This window comes from Equus przewalskii, chromosome 4 (genome assembly GCF_037783145.1).
Source record: "Equus przewalskii isolate Varuska chromosome 4, EquPr2, whole genome shotgun sequence".
NCBI classification, from domain to species: Eukaryota; Metazoa; Chordata; class Mammalia; order Perissodactyla; family Equidae; genus Equus; species Equus przewalskii.
The window spans coordinates 54118532-54135775 of NC_091834.1; the positions used below are offsets into that span (position 1 = coordinate 54118532).

Sequence of the window (17244 nt, forward strand, 5' to 3'; positions counted from 1 at the left end):
GTAAAGAGCTACTCGTTAATTTCCAGATTCACATGTGGCCCTGGCCTAACTGTGAGTCAGACTCTGAAGGAGATGGGCCTCAACTGTGCTACCAAGTTCACTCAGGGTCCTTCCTTCTCCAGTACCTTCTGTCTGAATGGGGACCCAATGCTTCCTCTTTGTAAAGGCACTGTCTTAAGAGGCAAATGTTGCTTTTGATGAAGCTTAATACTGTTTCGAATCATTTAATATTTTTGGTCACTTTAAATATACATAGATCTATCTGAAATACTTTATTAAAAACTCAACCACTCCCTGATTAAAATTCATGTAGTCCACATGCTTATCAAATTCTTGCCCTTTTTTTCTAGATAGTGTTTCGATGGATGCACAGTTGGGGCCCTAGGAGAGGGAGGAGGGACTCTTGTTTGTTAGGCCTTGGGAGATGGGCTGTATCTGTCTGCATATGTAATTGACTAGCTTGTAGGACCATTTTACCTGCCTCTGAGTAACAAAGCAATAGAAGCAATCCTCTGTCACGTGATGCTTTAACATCAAATATATCCTGATATCCTCCGACTCTAGAATGATAACAAAGGTAAGAGGAAAGCAGCTATCTGATCCCCTCCCCGGCCTGCCCCATCTCTGGTTGATTAGTTCACATAGCATGCCCATTTTTCAACTACTGATGCTAAGTCACTGTCTTTGTATTTTTCTTGGGGTTAATGAGATATTAAACAAAGATTGTAAGCCAAAAAAGAGGCCAGCGACATTGAGATCTGACAGGCTCCGGTGAAAACGAGAGGGTCTGTTCAGGTCACGTAGATCAATAGCGTCAGCTTGTAATCTGGGTGATCTTATTCAAAACAGACAATAAACCATTCTCTGAGGATAAATAAGGCCCAACAGAAGGAAAAGCTATCATCAGACCTCACTCCCCACGTCCACCTACAGGAACACTGCCTGTGAGCTTTTGGCTTATTGTATAGTTTGTATTTCCTTCAATAGGGAGTCTTTAAGTATTAAATTGTCAGCCAGCAATATGACTAGTTCTAGGCCGTTTTTCTTTTTCCTTTGTAAAGTAATTTTATCCTTTAGCAATTTCCCAAGTTAATTTAAATATGAAAATAGAAGGCTTATCTAGAGTACAAAATAAGAAAGGCTTTATAATATATTTCAAAACACTGGCATGCCTCTTTATGCAGTTCTTGGGGAAGAAATCCAGAATCCAACAGCGCCCAGCTGTTGTCATGGAAACACCTCTGGTAGGCAGTTTCTTGTCGTCACTGTGGTCACCCAGCTGCGGACCCAGAAGGGATGAACTGCCTGTGTACTCTATAAAAATGCCAACTCTCACCTTTGGGAGCAGATCCAGTGAAAGATTAATATTCAAGTACAGAAAATAACTCACCCCCAGAGAATGTGACGGCCACCAGAGCCAGATCCTCTTCTGCATGCTGGATCTTTTCTGCCACAACTTTCAGGATCTCTTGGGCTGTGCTGGAAATTTTGGCCTTCACACTGACATAGGAGTGCTCTGTTATATACACGTGACAAAAAACTGTACAAGGCAAAAGAATTGTTAGTAAACAGAGAACTGTGGACATGAGGTACAGACTTCTCCAAACCAAGACATCACCTTACTAGTCTCTTTAAACATGCACAGCTAGATTTACATATTTATGTGTGCACACGGGCGCCTGAGGGTATATGCATACGAATGTGTCCTTGCACACCCGCGATGTGGATGTTATACAGCTGGTGAACAAGCATGAGTAGTACTTAGGTTTCTCATACAGCAAGGAGAGACCCACGTCATGCAAGTATGCCCTCATGGTGGAGATGGCCTGACCAGAATACACTGGAATCTGTGGGACATGGACTGTATTCTTGAGTCCTTTCTTTGAGCATTATTGAGATCTCCCAAAGCAGTATATGAAAAAGTCTAACTTGGGGCTGGCCCCATGGTCGAATGGTTAAGTTCACGCGCTCTGCTTCAGCGGTCCAGGGTTTCGTCAGTTTGGATCCTTGGCGCTGACAAAGCACTGCTCATCAAACCATGTTGATGCAGTACCCCACATAGCTCAACCAGAAGGACCTACAACTAGAATATAGTACTATGTACTAGGGGGCTTTGGGGAGAAGAAGAAGAAGAAAAAAAGATTGGCAACAGATGTTAGCTCAGGTGCCAATCTTAAAAAAAAAACAAACAAAAAAGTCTACCTCATACATTTTTATTTTATACTCCATTTCTGGACAGTCACTGTGGCCCAATCAAGTACACTACAGTTTGTTATTAGAACTCTCATAAGCTTATCCAAATAGCTGTCATTTGCCATGGTTTCTGTATTCAGCCTTCTTGATCATTTAAGAATGAGCCCCTGAATCAAGATCGTGGTGAGTTTAGTTTCCAAATAGAGGTCACACTTCTAGTCTTTTTAATTTCCTTTTTATTGTCTGCAGTGTGAATAATTATTACTAGGACATTTCACTATCAGGGTGAACAGGTCCTGGAAAAATTTTTCTTTATGATTTGATAGCAGAAAATGTTTTAATAGCAACGGAGATAATTGACATGTTATTTGCTTCCTATCTCAGCTATTCCAAACGTATAAACCACTGGCTTCTTTAGAAAAGACAGAAGAACAGTAATATACTTAGATACTCTTCTCTTCTATACTGCAAAAAAAAAAAAGGGGGGGGGGTGAGAGTGCAGCTCCTAGAGAAATTTCATATGCAATTTAAATGGGACCACAAAAATAAACCCAGGAATGTTTTCAGAGAAATGCAAATGAAGCCAAAACCTAACTGAGTTTACACGTACAAACGTCAAAATAAACACACCACCAGGAGGCACTGACAGCATTTTGTTTTTGGTTTGGTTGAGTGTGTCACTAAAACAATAGCATCTAACAAACAGGTGTTTTATACATTGTCAACAGACTTCTGAGAGACAAAAAGGCTTTTTACCTTCCATAGAAAAATGGAATTTTTGAGCAAGGCAAAGATCTGCTCTACAAATCACTAAAGATGAGGCAAGTTTACAGTTTGCTTAATAAACTGACGAACGAAAAGAGGCCAGGATCGTGAAATACTCAAACTCTTTGAAACTCAGCTTGAAAAACTATACAATTAAACCATAAGGCAAATGGTCAAGGACGGTCAGCAAGTAAGGAGTTAGGAGGTAAGGTCACTTCCTTTGCTCTTTCACTTGGTACAGATGCTACTTATGATACAAGAGTCCCATTGATGAGCATCATTATATACAAACGCAACATAACAGAAGAAGCATCCTTGTGACATTTTGCTGGTTAAGTGTTCAAGAAGTTGAGCAAATATTAAATGTGCACACTTAGAATTTTAGCACATTGAGAAAGGCAAGTTAACAGAGAAAGTCTCCAAGTCACAATAGCGTGAACGTTTTAACTGCTCTAAGTGCTTCCCAGCTCTGCACTTGACTCAACCTTCTTCCAAACAGGAGGAAACCATTTCCTGTTTCATTATAAAATACTAACGTAGAAAAGCACGTCAGCACCTTCTGGGTGCTAAAAAGGTCTTTTCCCTTGTATTGACTGAGCAGCCCTCTTCAGGGTGGGTCACGAGCCCTCTCAGCACTGACGGGCAGAGACCGAGAACATACTGGCTATGTGCCACTGCCCAGCACAGCCTTGCCTTGAAGGAATTTCGATTGCACATCCTTCCTTTAATTATTCTCTCCAAGATTTTCTTCTCTAAATCTCAGAGATTGACTCAGCAAAGCCCTGCACATTGGCTTTAGTGGACTTTCCAGTTAGTCATAGGCAATAGGCTAACAGAGCAAGGAAGAAGGCGGCCAAGAGGAAAAGGTTGCATGTCCAGGCAATTTTGCACCTCTCCCTAAGAACGCAGGAGGCTCTTTGCAATCTCCTTTCCTTACTTTCCAACTTAAAAATAGCTTTGGTCCCTGGGACACAGGTATATGATCAAGAAAATTGTAATGCTCAAAGCAAGAAAAGAAAAACCATCAGTTTTGATGTTAACGTGCCTTTCAGAGTGTGACAGCTGGAAATGGTTAAAGGCAGGCTGATGTGTTAATGTTGGAGAATGAGGGTGATTAACTGCGACTCCACCTACCCAAAACCCTTGTTAAAATCATACTCACTTTCCTCTGTTTCAGTCACAGTTCCTCTGTGTTGGAGCCAGTTCTCCTTAAGACTGAATTGGTGGAAAAGGGCTTTATTCTGTGAGAGGGGAGAAAGAGAACAATGAATGAATGTATTCCTGCCCTTTGGAAAACCACAGCTGTTTACAACATGTTCCAAAAGAGCTGGCCAATTTTTTCTTTTTAATATGAAATCCACCCATCCAATCTTAGAGGAATAAACTGGGAGTTGCCTCTATTAATGCATGTGGAGGTGGAGAGTCTGAGCACTATGACAGACCTTGGCCAAGGCCAGTAGTAGGCAAAAAGCCCCTATAATTATTCCCTGCGACATCCTGGAGAATATCGGCATGATTTTTACTAGATACTACAAACATCCACAGATTCTTCTCCTGAAAAAGACATTGTTTCCACATCCCAACATCAACCTTGCTTTTGGATAAAGCAACCTTGGGATGGTTTCATACCTCTGCTGTAGTGCAAAGACTTTCTTAAGGGAAAAAGCTTCATTATTCAATATGATTATCCACCTGACACATCAGCTTCTACAAAACTTGTGCCTGACATCTCATTTGCATTTTTCCCCTCAAGTCGAATAGGAAACACATTCCCTCTTGCGCTCCTCTGTTTTTCTGTTGTGTCGGAAGTGCAAACCTTTTCCTTACAGGACTTCCTTAGTCTTGCAGTCAAGATTCTTGCCTGGGTCTTTTCCTTTTTTGCATTGACATTTAAAATTCAAACTGATATCACTCTAGAGACACTGGGGAAACTCTGAGATTCCAAAATGCACCACAAAAATATGCAGAATGTCATAATGTCAAAGGCACATGGTGAAATCGGATCTGCACCAGCACAGGGAAACTAAGTGCACAGGAGAATGTCGGCAAGCCACAGCCCCAGGCTTCTCCCACCACAGCCCTGTTCTGCTTGAGGTGCTGTTCATTTTAATCACGAAGAGATGCCAAAAGAGGCTAGGGAAGGTCTCCAAACAAGATCGCTGCACTTCAGATAGAGAAGGGTCTGCCTTACCTTCCTTTGCGGTGAATACTCATCCACAGTGCTGAAAGGAAGAGGACAGGAAGTCAGTCTGTCTCAAACCCAGAATAACGCAGTAATTGTCATGGAAGACTAATTTTCAGGCACTGGGCAGAGGTTTTTGCTTTTCAAAAAGATAAAACACATTAATTTACAATGTATAACATGCTTGACATCGGGCTCTAGATTTCCAGTGAACCAGGAAGAAAATAACCTATCTACTTAACAGGTATATTTTGCTTCCTACCCCCAGAAAGTGAGCAGTGAGGGAAGAACTGGATTTATTCAGTCCACAAAAACTCGAAAAGTTTTCTCATATGTTAGCAAATTTTAGGTGAAATTATTGTTATTCACATAGCTAAATACGTCAGCCAAGGCACATCTAAAAGATAATGTTTCTATGTGGACCTGAGGGACATTCTGCAGGTCCCTAGCTCAAATTTTACTCCAGAATCTAAAGATATTTCATAATTTTATACCAAAAAGGCAAGAAGCATGCCTTAATATCATTTTCTTGCTTTAATCTATTATCTCCCATTTTTATGTGTTTTTTTAATGGAATGTATTAAATGTATTAAATCCCATTAATGCATTTAAACCTACGAAACCATGAATTAAAGTTTCCCAACAGGCCTGCCTTGTAGCACAGACCAGCTTCTGGGGGATTATTTTGATTTAAAGGCTGTCTTCTTTTTCTTTTTTGTTCATTTGTTCATATTTTCACACTAGTCTTAGGCTATGGAAACTTACTATAGTGTAAATTGTGATGAAAGAACCGCAAAATTCACAACACATTTCTTACACACTGTCCTAACTTGCACCTCATTTCTCAATTTCTAAATGTGTGATTTTTGTGATGGTGGACTAAGGGTTACATACGATTTGTTTTCTCTCTAATCTTAATTTATACACACATTTAATTTGCAACAGGATTTCCCTTTACTAAAATTAAGTCAGGCTTTAAATGTCAAATCAGTAATCTGAAAGGCCTGAACCAACATTTTCTATAAGAAATGCATTTGTGACTACTGAAATCTTAGAAGTTTTTAACAACTTGACAAAAGATGTGTTTCATATTTACTAAGTAGAAACTACACTGTAAATCAGAGAACATTTTTTCCCTTCAGATTAACTTTGCAGCTGTATCTGAAAACTGAAGAATGACTTGATGTTTTCATTTACCAAAATTAATATGGAGAGTTAGTGGTAAATCAGAGTAAAGTCAGGTATTGGCAATTTGAAAGACTAATCAAAGACGTTGAGGATACTTGCACATGCCCAAAGTCACTGAGTAAATGGTTTTCTTTTTTCTTTCTAAATTGATAAAGAAACCTCAGGGAATCCATAAAATTGAGCTTTTAAAATGCTCCATGACTTGCTGCAACCTATTTATAAAACTTTTTTTCCTACTCCATTAAAGCCTCCAAAATGACAAGTTCAATATTTACACTTTTGAAATTAAATAATAATTTATTAAATTATTGTTTTTGTGTACCCAGGTTATGGCTCAGCTTGTTTCTACTGTATCAAGCAGGGTTAAAAAAAATAAAAAGTCAAAATGAGTTTGATTTAGTGTTCATTCATTTTGAGATATAAAAACAAAATACACAATTTGCTACTAGAAAAGATAAGGAATCAAGATGAATCCCAGATTCAAAATGTTCAAAATGAACTGTATAAGACACCTCAAATTCTGTCACATTTGCTGCTTTCTTTCCTTAATTGCAATAAGGAAAATTAAATACTTACTGGCGACGGTGCATTCCAAGTATCTTTTGAAATTCTTTCAATTCTTTTTCAAGTATTGGGTATTCATATACATCATCCAGTACATTCCTGTATATGGTCTGGCGGAAAAAGAAAACTGGCAACTGAATTGGTTTAATGCCCATTTTGTAAGGATTAAGACATTCATACACTGGTCATTCTGCCCAGGGAAATAACGAGGAACCCAGGACAAGGGAGGGAGTTAAACCAGGTACCATGAGACCCTGAGTGGGATTCCACCTCTCCTAGCCCCTCACTCAACTGGCATGGCTCTCTAGCAGCTCTTAGGGGCTGTAGGAAGGGAGTGCTGGAAACTTGGAGATCTCTGGCTCACTACCCAAGATTTCTGTGCCTACTCTATATTTTAAAAAATAATATCCATGGAATCACTTGGGAGGGAAAAATCAATTGAATTACCCAATTGTTTTGAAAATAGTAAGTTTAGTCAAAGAGTTAGTCAAAGAGTTGAGTCAAATAACATTAGTTTAGTCAACCAGTTCTTAAGCAGGTGTCTAAATGATATCTGAATTCTGAATTCAAAGCGGTTTCCTTCATGAAAAGCAGAATCAGTTTAGACACTTGACTATTCTGGAATAGAACTCTTCCTTGCACAGATTCCATTCTACCCCTTCTCTATGTTAACCTACACACCTAGTATGGTTTTGGTGGCCAAAGGACTCCAACTGTCTACAAATTATCTCCAGAGAATCATCTGTGTTGAAAAGCCTATTAATGATTAGAAATATAGCAGTTTATCTAACTCCAAATGTAAATCTAGGTTAGTATCTACTTCATAAGTTATTATTGCTTAAAATTCTCAAAATACATCATACTCTGAAAAAGGTTTATAATGTATATATTATCAATGTACTTTTTAAATGATAAAATTTTATCTAAATATTGTATATATGAGACTGGTTAGTCCAAACTTTTAATAAATCTCAACATATTAAATAGTATCAAGTTTTAAAGTATGTTTTATTTTACCTTCCTTAATTACTTTTTTGCAATAAAAAATTCCCATGAATTATGTACAATAACCTTAAATTAGTGAATGTAAAATTTGCTGTCTACATTTTTTCATAATGAATGATTTAAAATTAAAAGAAAATTTCTATCTATGTACAGAGTACTGGGCCTCAGAAGTCAAAATAAATGTATACTTTCTTTGAATCACAACTTGAATATCACAAAAAAGTTGAATGCTACCCAAAATGAGATTTTTTTAATGTATAATTGAGAATAAAATCTGTTATTTGGCATCAAAGAATATTTGGAAGTATTACATTACCTTTAAAAACATTTTTGAATGTTCATCTTCATGTAACCAGTCTTTGTACAGAGCAATCCACTGGGAAACAAGATGCAAGACCTTACGTTTTCGACAAGGAACATCTGAGTTTTCTTCTTTGCCCTGATACTTCTTAGCAGAATAGGTGCAAATGGTTAAGAAAGAATATTACGTTGTTGAAAATGAAAATATACAAGAGATCCATTTATTCTTGCTAAAGCATATTTGCCAAAGAATCTACTAGTATCTAAGCATGCAGGAAGAAAAGAACATGTGTAGGGAGAGCAAAAGGTGTGCACTGAGAAAAGCAAAAGTAAATGGAGAAAGATGATTTACGTACACTCAGTGGCAGGCCATGAAGATAAGGGTTAGACAATCCCATTGACAGAGCTGACATACTTCCACAGGCAGCACAGGTTAACGCCACCTCAAAGAGACACTGGGTGGCCCATTAATTCCAAGGGTGGCTCCAAGAGAAGATCTGGCCTCACTAGTACATAGGTGAACATTATTTCCATAATGGTTAGATCAGAACGAGGCCAAATACCCTTTGATCCTCAGAAATTCACATTCTTCTCAAGTAGCCCCCAATAAGCCCAGATTTCTAGAGCATAATTTGTGATATGATTCAAATGCCCATGCCTGGGAATTCACTTGAAAAAAAGTTTTGGATGAATGTGCAAACATAAGAAAAAAAGACTGCTAATTTTCATTTTTTACTGGAATAAAAAAAAAAAGAATACCCTAAATGCCTCAACCACTGAGGACAGTTAACTAAATTATTACATGTCCACTTAGGAAGCTATTCGGCAGCCATAAAAATGATGGTCCAGCAGTATATTTACTGATATAGAACATGCACAATATACTGTTGAGTAGAAAGCAAGTTAAAAAAAGAATATGTTAGGATGATCCATTTGTATTAACAATGCTTATTTATGTGAATAGTTTCATTACCTGGAAAAATATATATTGAAAGTTAACACGGGGTTCTCAAGGTAATGAGATTTCAGAGTACTTGAATTATTTTGTAACAATAAAATATAAATAATTATAAATTATAATAATTATACTCATAAGAATTTCCTAATTTGTATACAATGACCACATGTTAACTATGTTGTTAAAATTATACAAAAATTACAAACTCAAAGGCATTGTGCTTAAAGTCCTAGGAATGAGAGAGAAGCTTGGTGTTTTCCAAACTGACTTAGTGTTTTTGTCCCCAAAATGATCATTTCTGAGTATCTGGACACATTGAGAGCTAACTAGGAATAGGAAATGCTATGGTACCAAACACATGTAGGCTTTGGTATTGTTGGACAGGATTCTATATTCTTTAATGCTGGTATATAATTGCAAAATAGGAATAAATTCTATATCAGGCTTTGTAAATATATTAAAACATAATTCAATCACTGTCTCCTCAACTTTCGAAAACACATTAAGATGATCTGATTTCTTTTATTTCTACCTATGAAATAAACCCAAGCAATACACAAAGAATCTGTTAAAGTATCTATTTCTTCCAGTTTTTCACTTAGAAGGCAAACTATAAAAATTTATTCCACATTATTTCCACTTATACAAATGTTTTCTTCTTTTCCTGTGAATATAATGGCTTCAAATAATATAAAGAAAACAATCTGGAAAATTAAGAAATACTAACAACTTCTTTCTTTAGGTCAGTATGTGTAAGTGAAGAGAGCAGCTTTTTATTAAAGCTGCATATCCGTTCTGCAGTTACGGACCTGCAGGATAAAACAATTTCAGGGACTGAAACTTCAACTCTCTTCTCCACCCATAGTTACTACCATTTATTTGCTTAATCTTGTTCTCCATCCTATAAGCTGTATTTTTAAAAATATTAACTGATTAAACTTGCAGTTGTTTTATTCTGGTTTTCTGTATCAGGGTATATTCATTCTTTCACATTTTTCCCATGCTAGATTTTACTGATTTATAAATTTTGCTGAGAGAGGGGAACAGTGGGAAGGCATTGGGTGAGTTATAACCTCAGTGTAATGCACTGAACATTAGCCAACCTAGGGCTGTGAGCTTAAATAATACTATTTATAATGCTAAAAGCTGAAAGGTATTAAATCCTATTGCAATAAAAATATCCATCCAAGATATCCAGACATAGCACAAATGCAACTAATCTATAAATAATGTGCAAAAATGATGGGGGAAAAAGCAACAAAAAATAGCTTGGACCACTTCTTAGAAGTTGATAGTAGCGGGATAGAAAAGGTATCTTCACTAAGATGTATCTAAAAATACTTGGATTAAATATGGATACTGTAGTTTTGTTTGTGGTTTGTATTACTTCATAAAAGGCAGAGTCTGCAGATATACAGAAATAGCCATGTAGGAAGACTCCCGGCTTAAAATGTTCTGGATTTCATGGGTGTTGATGTTTAGTAAAATGGCTGCTAAGAATCAGAACTAAATTTTCATATAAAATGTCTTAATCAAAGACGCAAAACATGTTTATAGGGCCAGCCCTGGTGGCCTCATGGTTAAGTTTGGTGCACTCCGCCTCGGTGGCGTGGGTGCAGAACTACACCACTTTTCTGTCAGTGGCCATGCTGTGGCGGTGGCTCATATACAAAAAGAGGAAGATTGGTAACAGATGTTACTTCAGGGTGAATCTTCCTCAGCAAAAAAACCCCCCCAAAACATGTTTATATCTAAGTAAAGTTGTAGAGATTCTTTAGGGAAATTCTATGAGGTATTGAATTAGTCAACAATAATCACAAATAATATTAGGATCATATTTGAAAACAATAGTTTGAAGGCATCTAATTTGCTGTAAAATAAACTATGTTATTTAATGATGGTAATTCCTTTGGAAATATATTATTAAAATGTAGATAAAATTAACTCATAGATATTTTTCTAAAACATTTTTAAAGAAGGAGAAATTGAAAATCTTGTACTTATTACTAAATTTCTTAGTAACACCCCACTTGAAAGCTGTGGAAGAAATCTGTCTTATTGAAATTTTTTTAATTCAAAATAACTAATAATGTTTCAAGATCAGTTTTATGAACTGGTTCTAAAAAGTTTCAAAATATCTCTAGCTTGGCTTAGCCATGCAATATAGTAAAGGACTAAAACGTAATCACCATTTCTAGCTTACATATTTATCAAGAGAGATTTTAGTTCAATTATGTCCTTGATGGAGTTGTAGAGTACTCGTTTATAGGAAAGGCCTGTCAAGTGGGGAGAAATGTAACAATTATCCAACAGGAAAAGAATATTACCAAGACCATTATCATCAGAGTTCAATAAAACTTCAGTATATACAAAAAAAAGTCCATCTTCCTAAAAATTTTCATATGGGCTCTAGTGGAACCTTTAGTTGGGTTTAATAAAAACCTAACAGTTAACCGGCTACTTAAATGCTTCTGAAGCTGCTTCCTTAAACACTGTGAGGTAAGAAGCCCATTTGCAGACTCTGAGTTTACTTACTTGGCTTGGCTTTTTGGCCTTTCAATGTGTCTATGTTGCATCTCTTCTAGTTAGTGGATAAAATCCTAACACTTCCTTAACTGGTCATTAACCTTTTAATCACATCCATCATTCTAAGAGAGCTGGGACAAAGCTCTGAAAAGATGACATTTGATTACATGGGGTAGTTAGACCTCCCATATGTGGGGAATGGCTTGTCCCCTGGGACATTTGCCCAGAAACATGACAGCACATATGTACATTTTCACACACAAGTGGTACAGCACTAACTGACTGCTTGTCTCATAAGTTCACTGATTGCCAATCCACTCTACCTCTCGATTCTGGGGTTTATTCAGTAGGCCGAATTTCCCTCCAGGTTTCTAAAGACTTGAGACATAGGTTTGAAGATATAATATAAATAGTACAATTTACCCGCAATGTAGAATGTGAAAACAGCAGCTCTGCATTTCTACTTCCCCCTGTCTATTCTGTCTCATTTCATCTTTTACCTTGGATATCATTACATTAATATTTAACATATCCACACTCTACTGTGGGTTGAGTAAATTAAGAAAGGCAGTTAATTCCTAATGTGAGACATCTGTCAGAGAAAAAGCCGACACAGCATCCTGAAGTTAATGAAGGATATTGCCTTAACAGCGCCTGGCACAAGTCATCAGTCGTCATGAAGACAGTGTACGTGAGAAGGAAGTCATCAAGGAGGGTCTCTGCAAAGGAAGAGAAACAAACAAAAGGTAAGCAAAGCGGTAATAAGAAAGGCAACTGCTCATCCAGGCCCAGAACAGTGTGCACAACAGAAAGATGATAAATGGGAGTGGTAGTGGGAGGGGTTTGAATAGGAGAATTTTAACCACAAAATACATTATTTATTTTTTATTTTTTGTAAAGATTTTATTTTTTTCCTTTTTCTCCCAAAGCCCCCCAGCACATAGTTGTATATTCTTCATTGTGGGTCCTTCTAGTTGTGGCATGTGGGATGCTGCCTCAGCGTGGTTTGATGAGCAGTGCCATGTCTGCGCCCAGGATTCGAACCAACGCAACACAGGGCCGCCTGCAGCGGAGTGTGTGAACTTAACCACTCGGCCAAGGGGCCAGTCCCTACATTATTTATTAAAGTTAAGATTTTTTAAAACTCCTTACACAGAATGCTTCAAGCAAGGAGATTTTTTTGTTGTAAGGTTCTCTAAATATACAACTTTTGTCATCTTTTTTTTTTTCTTCTAAAACATTATTTCTATTTGTGGGTAAAGACATTATACCGCATAAATAATGTGCTTTTAAAAATAAATTTTAGAAGATTTTTCAGGTACATACTCCAGTCCTACAGGGAATGAAGCCTGCATGTTCTAATAAATTAAGGCTTTCTAAAGCCATTTACCTAAGTCTAGGGCAAGAAGAATGGATAATCAAACCCAGAGGACACAGAACAGGTTCCAAGGCCATTCAACTTTATCTCTCAAACGCAACTGTAAGAAGTTGGGAAAGTGGTGAGTGCTTTTCTTAATGCTGTGAAGAGAAACAGAGCTGAGTCCAGTTAAAAATGGAGAGCAGGTACAATGAATCACAACATGTTCCTTCCTAATTCCTTTTCCACCTCTTCAACAAAAACAGGTTCCATTTTTACTGCCTCTTTATCTTGAGCATTGTTGGAAAAGTCTAGCTTACATGTAATATGGACCTGCTAAACAGGCAAACTCTGACCACCAATATAATTCCAAACTGATAGAAAAGATTATAAGCAGAATGCAAAATGGAGCTTTTGCCATAATAGTCTTCATCTAATCTCCTTAACTTAAAATTCATTTTACTATATGATTTAATTTTTGTATCTTTTACATTCTGGACATCAAGCTTTTAGTTATTTGAAACAGTAATAAATTGTAAGAATAATGAGCTTGTATACTCAATAGGATTTATGCTAAGATCTACATCCTAAAAATGTGTAAGTAGACAGAATTACCCAGTGCAGAGCATGACAGCTCAATGTTGAAGACTGGAAAAGCTCCAGAATTTTTAGAAATAACCAGTAACATTTACTTTAAAAGCTGATCAATGAGAAACTCTGATATAAAAGTTGTGAATGACATCTACAGTCCTATTATCAGCTGCAATGGTTACTTTATTTCTATATTTTGTTTGGTTGCAGAACATCAAGATAATCCTGATCCACACAGGGAAGTGGTTGTAAATCGTATTGTTTAAAAATAATAAAAAAAAAAGCTTGCTTTCTAATTGCAAGATATTCTTTTTTTCTTTGAGAGATTGGCACCTGAGCTAACATCTGTTGCCAATCTTTTTTCTTCTTCTTTTCCCTGAAGCCCCCCAGTACATAGTTGCATACTCCAGCTGCAGGTCCCTCCAGACGTGCTATGCAGGACACCACCCCAGCATGGCCCGACAAGCAGCGCCATGTCCACGTCTAGGATCCGAACCCATGAAATCCTGGGCCACCAAAGTGGAGCCCATGAACCCAACTACTTGGCCAAGGGGCTGGCTCCAAGATATTCTTAATTAAAATAAATCAGAGGTGTTAATGAAGAGTATTAAGGGAATTTTTTAAAAAGATATTTATTTATGATAAGAGCATTCCTTATTAAAAAAATAAATTTGACAACTGGCACCTAAAATGTAAAATAAGCCTAACTTAGAATATTGTATCACACTGCAATATGCCAACAGTCACTGGTCTAACTTAGAATGACTCTATGGCAAAAGCAAGTTCTCAAACAGAAGTGTCTGGGACTTGCTGGGCGTAAACTAAGTCCAGTACAAGAAAACTGTGGGAATGCGGTGGGTTGGACAATTTAACGTGAGTGGACAAGCATAGCCTGCATTCACAGACGAGCTAGGCGCTCTCTACTAGAGTCCCTGTTTACAAAAGTTACAGGTAAACTCTGACCTCCAATATAATTTCCAAATTGATTGCAAAGATTATATGCAGTTTCAAACACTTGCACAAAAAGGCAGGTGAAGCTTTATTCTAAGATCTGCCCCGAAACCAGTTAACCTGGCAGCACAAGTTAATCACCAGTCAACCGCATGAAAAATTTGGAATACATATTTGAAACTTTGTGTGTCTTTTATTACAGATTTAAAAATAGTTTAAATTAGCATCAAACAATAACATAATGCCTGAATGCTCAGGATATTTTACAATACAATTTGAAAACTGTCACTCTGGGACGCTACTGAACAGCAATGTTCACAAATTCTCATATTTCTCTATACTAAATGTGGTTGATGAAAATCCTCAACTTCTCTGGTCTGATCAGAAATGGAGTCTTTTTTGTATTCAATGTTAGATATAGGCAGCAAGGACCACAGAGTAGCCTAGAATCTGTTTTAGGGTTTTCAAGGGGCCCTTGTAGATCAGACAATATACAGAATGTCACCACTGGGGGACAGCCCTGAGAACCTCACACATTTAGTATTTAAAATGCTTGATGTGATACACAGGTTCAGACTCTTCGGGATGTTCTTACACTTAGTTAATTTAATGAGGTTGGAACTACGCTCTAATCAAGATTTACTCCATTAGTAACTTTGACATAACCAGTCATTCCGTCCCGGAACAGCCTTAGATAATGAACTGAGTGACTATGAGAGTGGCTGGATGATGGCAAAACCATTTGGCATTCAATTCAATTAATTAGCTCATATGACAATATTTTGTTAAGGGCTTTGACCCCGAAATGCTTATTTTCCTCCAAGCTACTACCACATTTAATATTCAACAGCATTTACCTAATTATCTCTCTAAGAAATATTAATTAAAATAAAAACAATGAAGCTACATAAAAACATCTTTAGTTAAAATCCTAATGAATAGAATAGCTAAAAATTCTAATGAATAGAAGAGAATCCCAATACTCCTAACTCAAATCTTTTTCTATTTAACACCATACTATTCTGAACATTTTCTCTAGATAAAGAGTTTTCCTTTTTTTTTTCAGCATTGGTATTTTTTTTTGCTGCACATGAAAGTAATTGAGTGATATAGTCAAAATGACACACTTCAAATAAAAGTGCATTTTATAATAGCTATGCTTCAAAAAAGTCTGTCCCATTGGTATTTAGAGATATTTTTAGAACCACAATGGCTATATAAATGATCCCCTGAAGACTATTAGCCAACAACAGCCATTTAGAAAGACTAGCAAATCCACTGGCATCCACATTAAAACACTATAATTATCTATTATGTTATACAGTGCTTAATTAATAGTAATTTAAGACTCTGGGCAGAAAAGTACCTTTGTGTATAAAAGCATTTTTCATTTAAACAAACTCATAGTTGCCATATACACTAACATTTGAATAAAAAGATTTATTCATTTTGATTTCTAACTGCAATACCTAGGTATTAATATACAAAAAACTTTTCTTTGAAATTCTATTCATTAAGTCAATCACTAAATCTAATCCCAAGATCTTGGCTCATCACTGGCAAAAATATTCAGCTATCCTTTTGGGAATACCACCCTCCCCCAAAATAAAAAAAATATTTTCATAGTGGCTTTTTTAGATGCAGGAAGTACTCTTGCAGTATAAAAGTAACACGTGATAACCAAAACTCGAAAGCAAATAGTATTACAGTTTTAAGTACTATGTAACTTGAAATAAAATATATCAATGTGCTGTTAAAATCTAAAGGCTTGATAGAAATGGCTCTAAAATTCATGTTTATAATTAGCATAATGATGTTAATATAGGACTTTTCCCTATCATCTGGAATTGTTTTAATTTTAAGGTATAAGAAAAGAATTGTCTACTTTTATTTGATTCTACTTGAATGTATTTTTCTTTTATGTATAAATTAAAATATTTTCTCAGTCTCATTTTAAGAGTATCAAGCACTAAAAAGTTCCATTTTATTTCTGCAAAACCCAAGTGTTTCCAGAGCTTCCTAGAGTTGTGCGGAAGGTAGCACAGTAATTGGTTTGCCACAGATCCTTTTTAGAGGGTTCTGGCATGTAAATGTAACCCAATCAGAGGAACTGATCTAAATGTTTTCAAAAGGTCTAAATTTAATGGGATTTTTTTGGGTAAAAAATAAAGAAACATAAAAACAAACCCTGAAGTCTAGAAACCATAAGGAGTACAGTTATGCTTAACAGGGGCTACGTTCTGAGAAACATGTAGTTAGTTTCGTCGTTGTGTGAACATCATAGAGTGGACTGACATAAATCTAGATGGTATAGCCTACTACACCCCTAGGCTTTGTGGTACTAATCTTATGGGATCACCGTTGTATATGTGGTCCACTGTTGACCAAAATGTCCTTATGCGGCTCATGACTGTATAGGGTTACTTAGGAACAATTAGCGACATCTGCTTCAGTTATTTTTCAGCACTCATAAGCAAAATGCACTGCAATAGTGAAACCATTCATCTGTTAAAGTGAATTACCAAGAAAGAGAATGAAAAGAATTTTGCCAGACAACTGCCTATATCAGCCATTTAATCGAAGTATGGTAACATGAATAGTCAACATTTCTGTACTAACTCATATTCCCCAAAGCACCGTTAGCAGATTTGTTTCACCTGTATT

At 36.6% G+C, this 17244-nt stretch overlaps 1 protein-coding gene and 1 long non-coding RNA gene across 11 annotated transcripts in view; one reads left to right on the forward strand and one right to left on the reverse strand.

Annotated features, from left to right (window-relative positions):
* The window catches only part of RAPGEF5 (Rap guanine nucleotide exchange factor 5), a 348364-nt gene that overhangs the window by 33982 nt on the left and 297138 nt on the right, over positions 1-17244 (reverse strand). For all 10 annotated transcript variants that reach the window (XM_070615912.1, XM_070615909.1, XM_070615908.1 and 7 more), the window contains 6 exons: positions 12322-12400; positions 8214-8358; positions 6905-7002; positions 5150-5180; positions 4121-4199; positions 1391-1540 (listed from right to left, as the gene is read on the reverse strand). In XM_070615912.1, coding sequence (XP_070472013.1) covers positions 1391-1540; positions 4121-4199; positions 5150-5180; positions 6905-7002; positions 8214-8358; positions 12322-12400 — 582 coding nt within the window. The remainder of the gene's footprint in view (positions 1-1390; positions 1541-4120; positions 4200-5149; positions 5181-6904; positions 7003-8213; positions 8359-12321; positions 12401-17244) is intronic.
* On the forward strand, positions 13074-13933 carry LOC139082830 (uncharacterized). The gene is made up of 2 exons (XR_011539096.1): positions 13074-13180; positions 13840-13933. It is a non-coding gene; the product is annotated as an uncharacterized lncRNA (long non-coding RNA).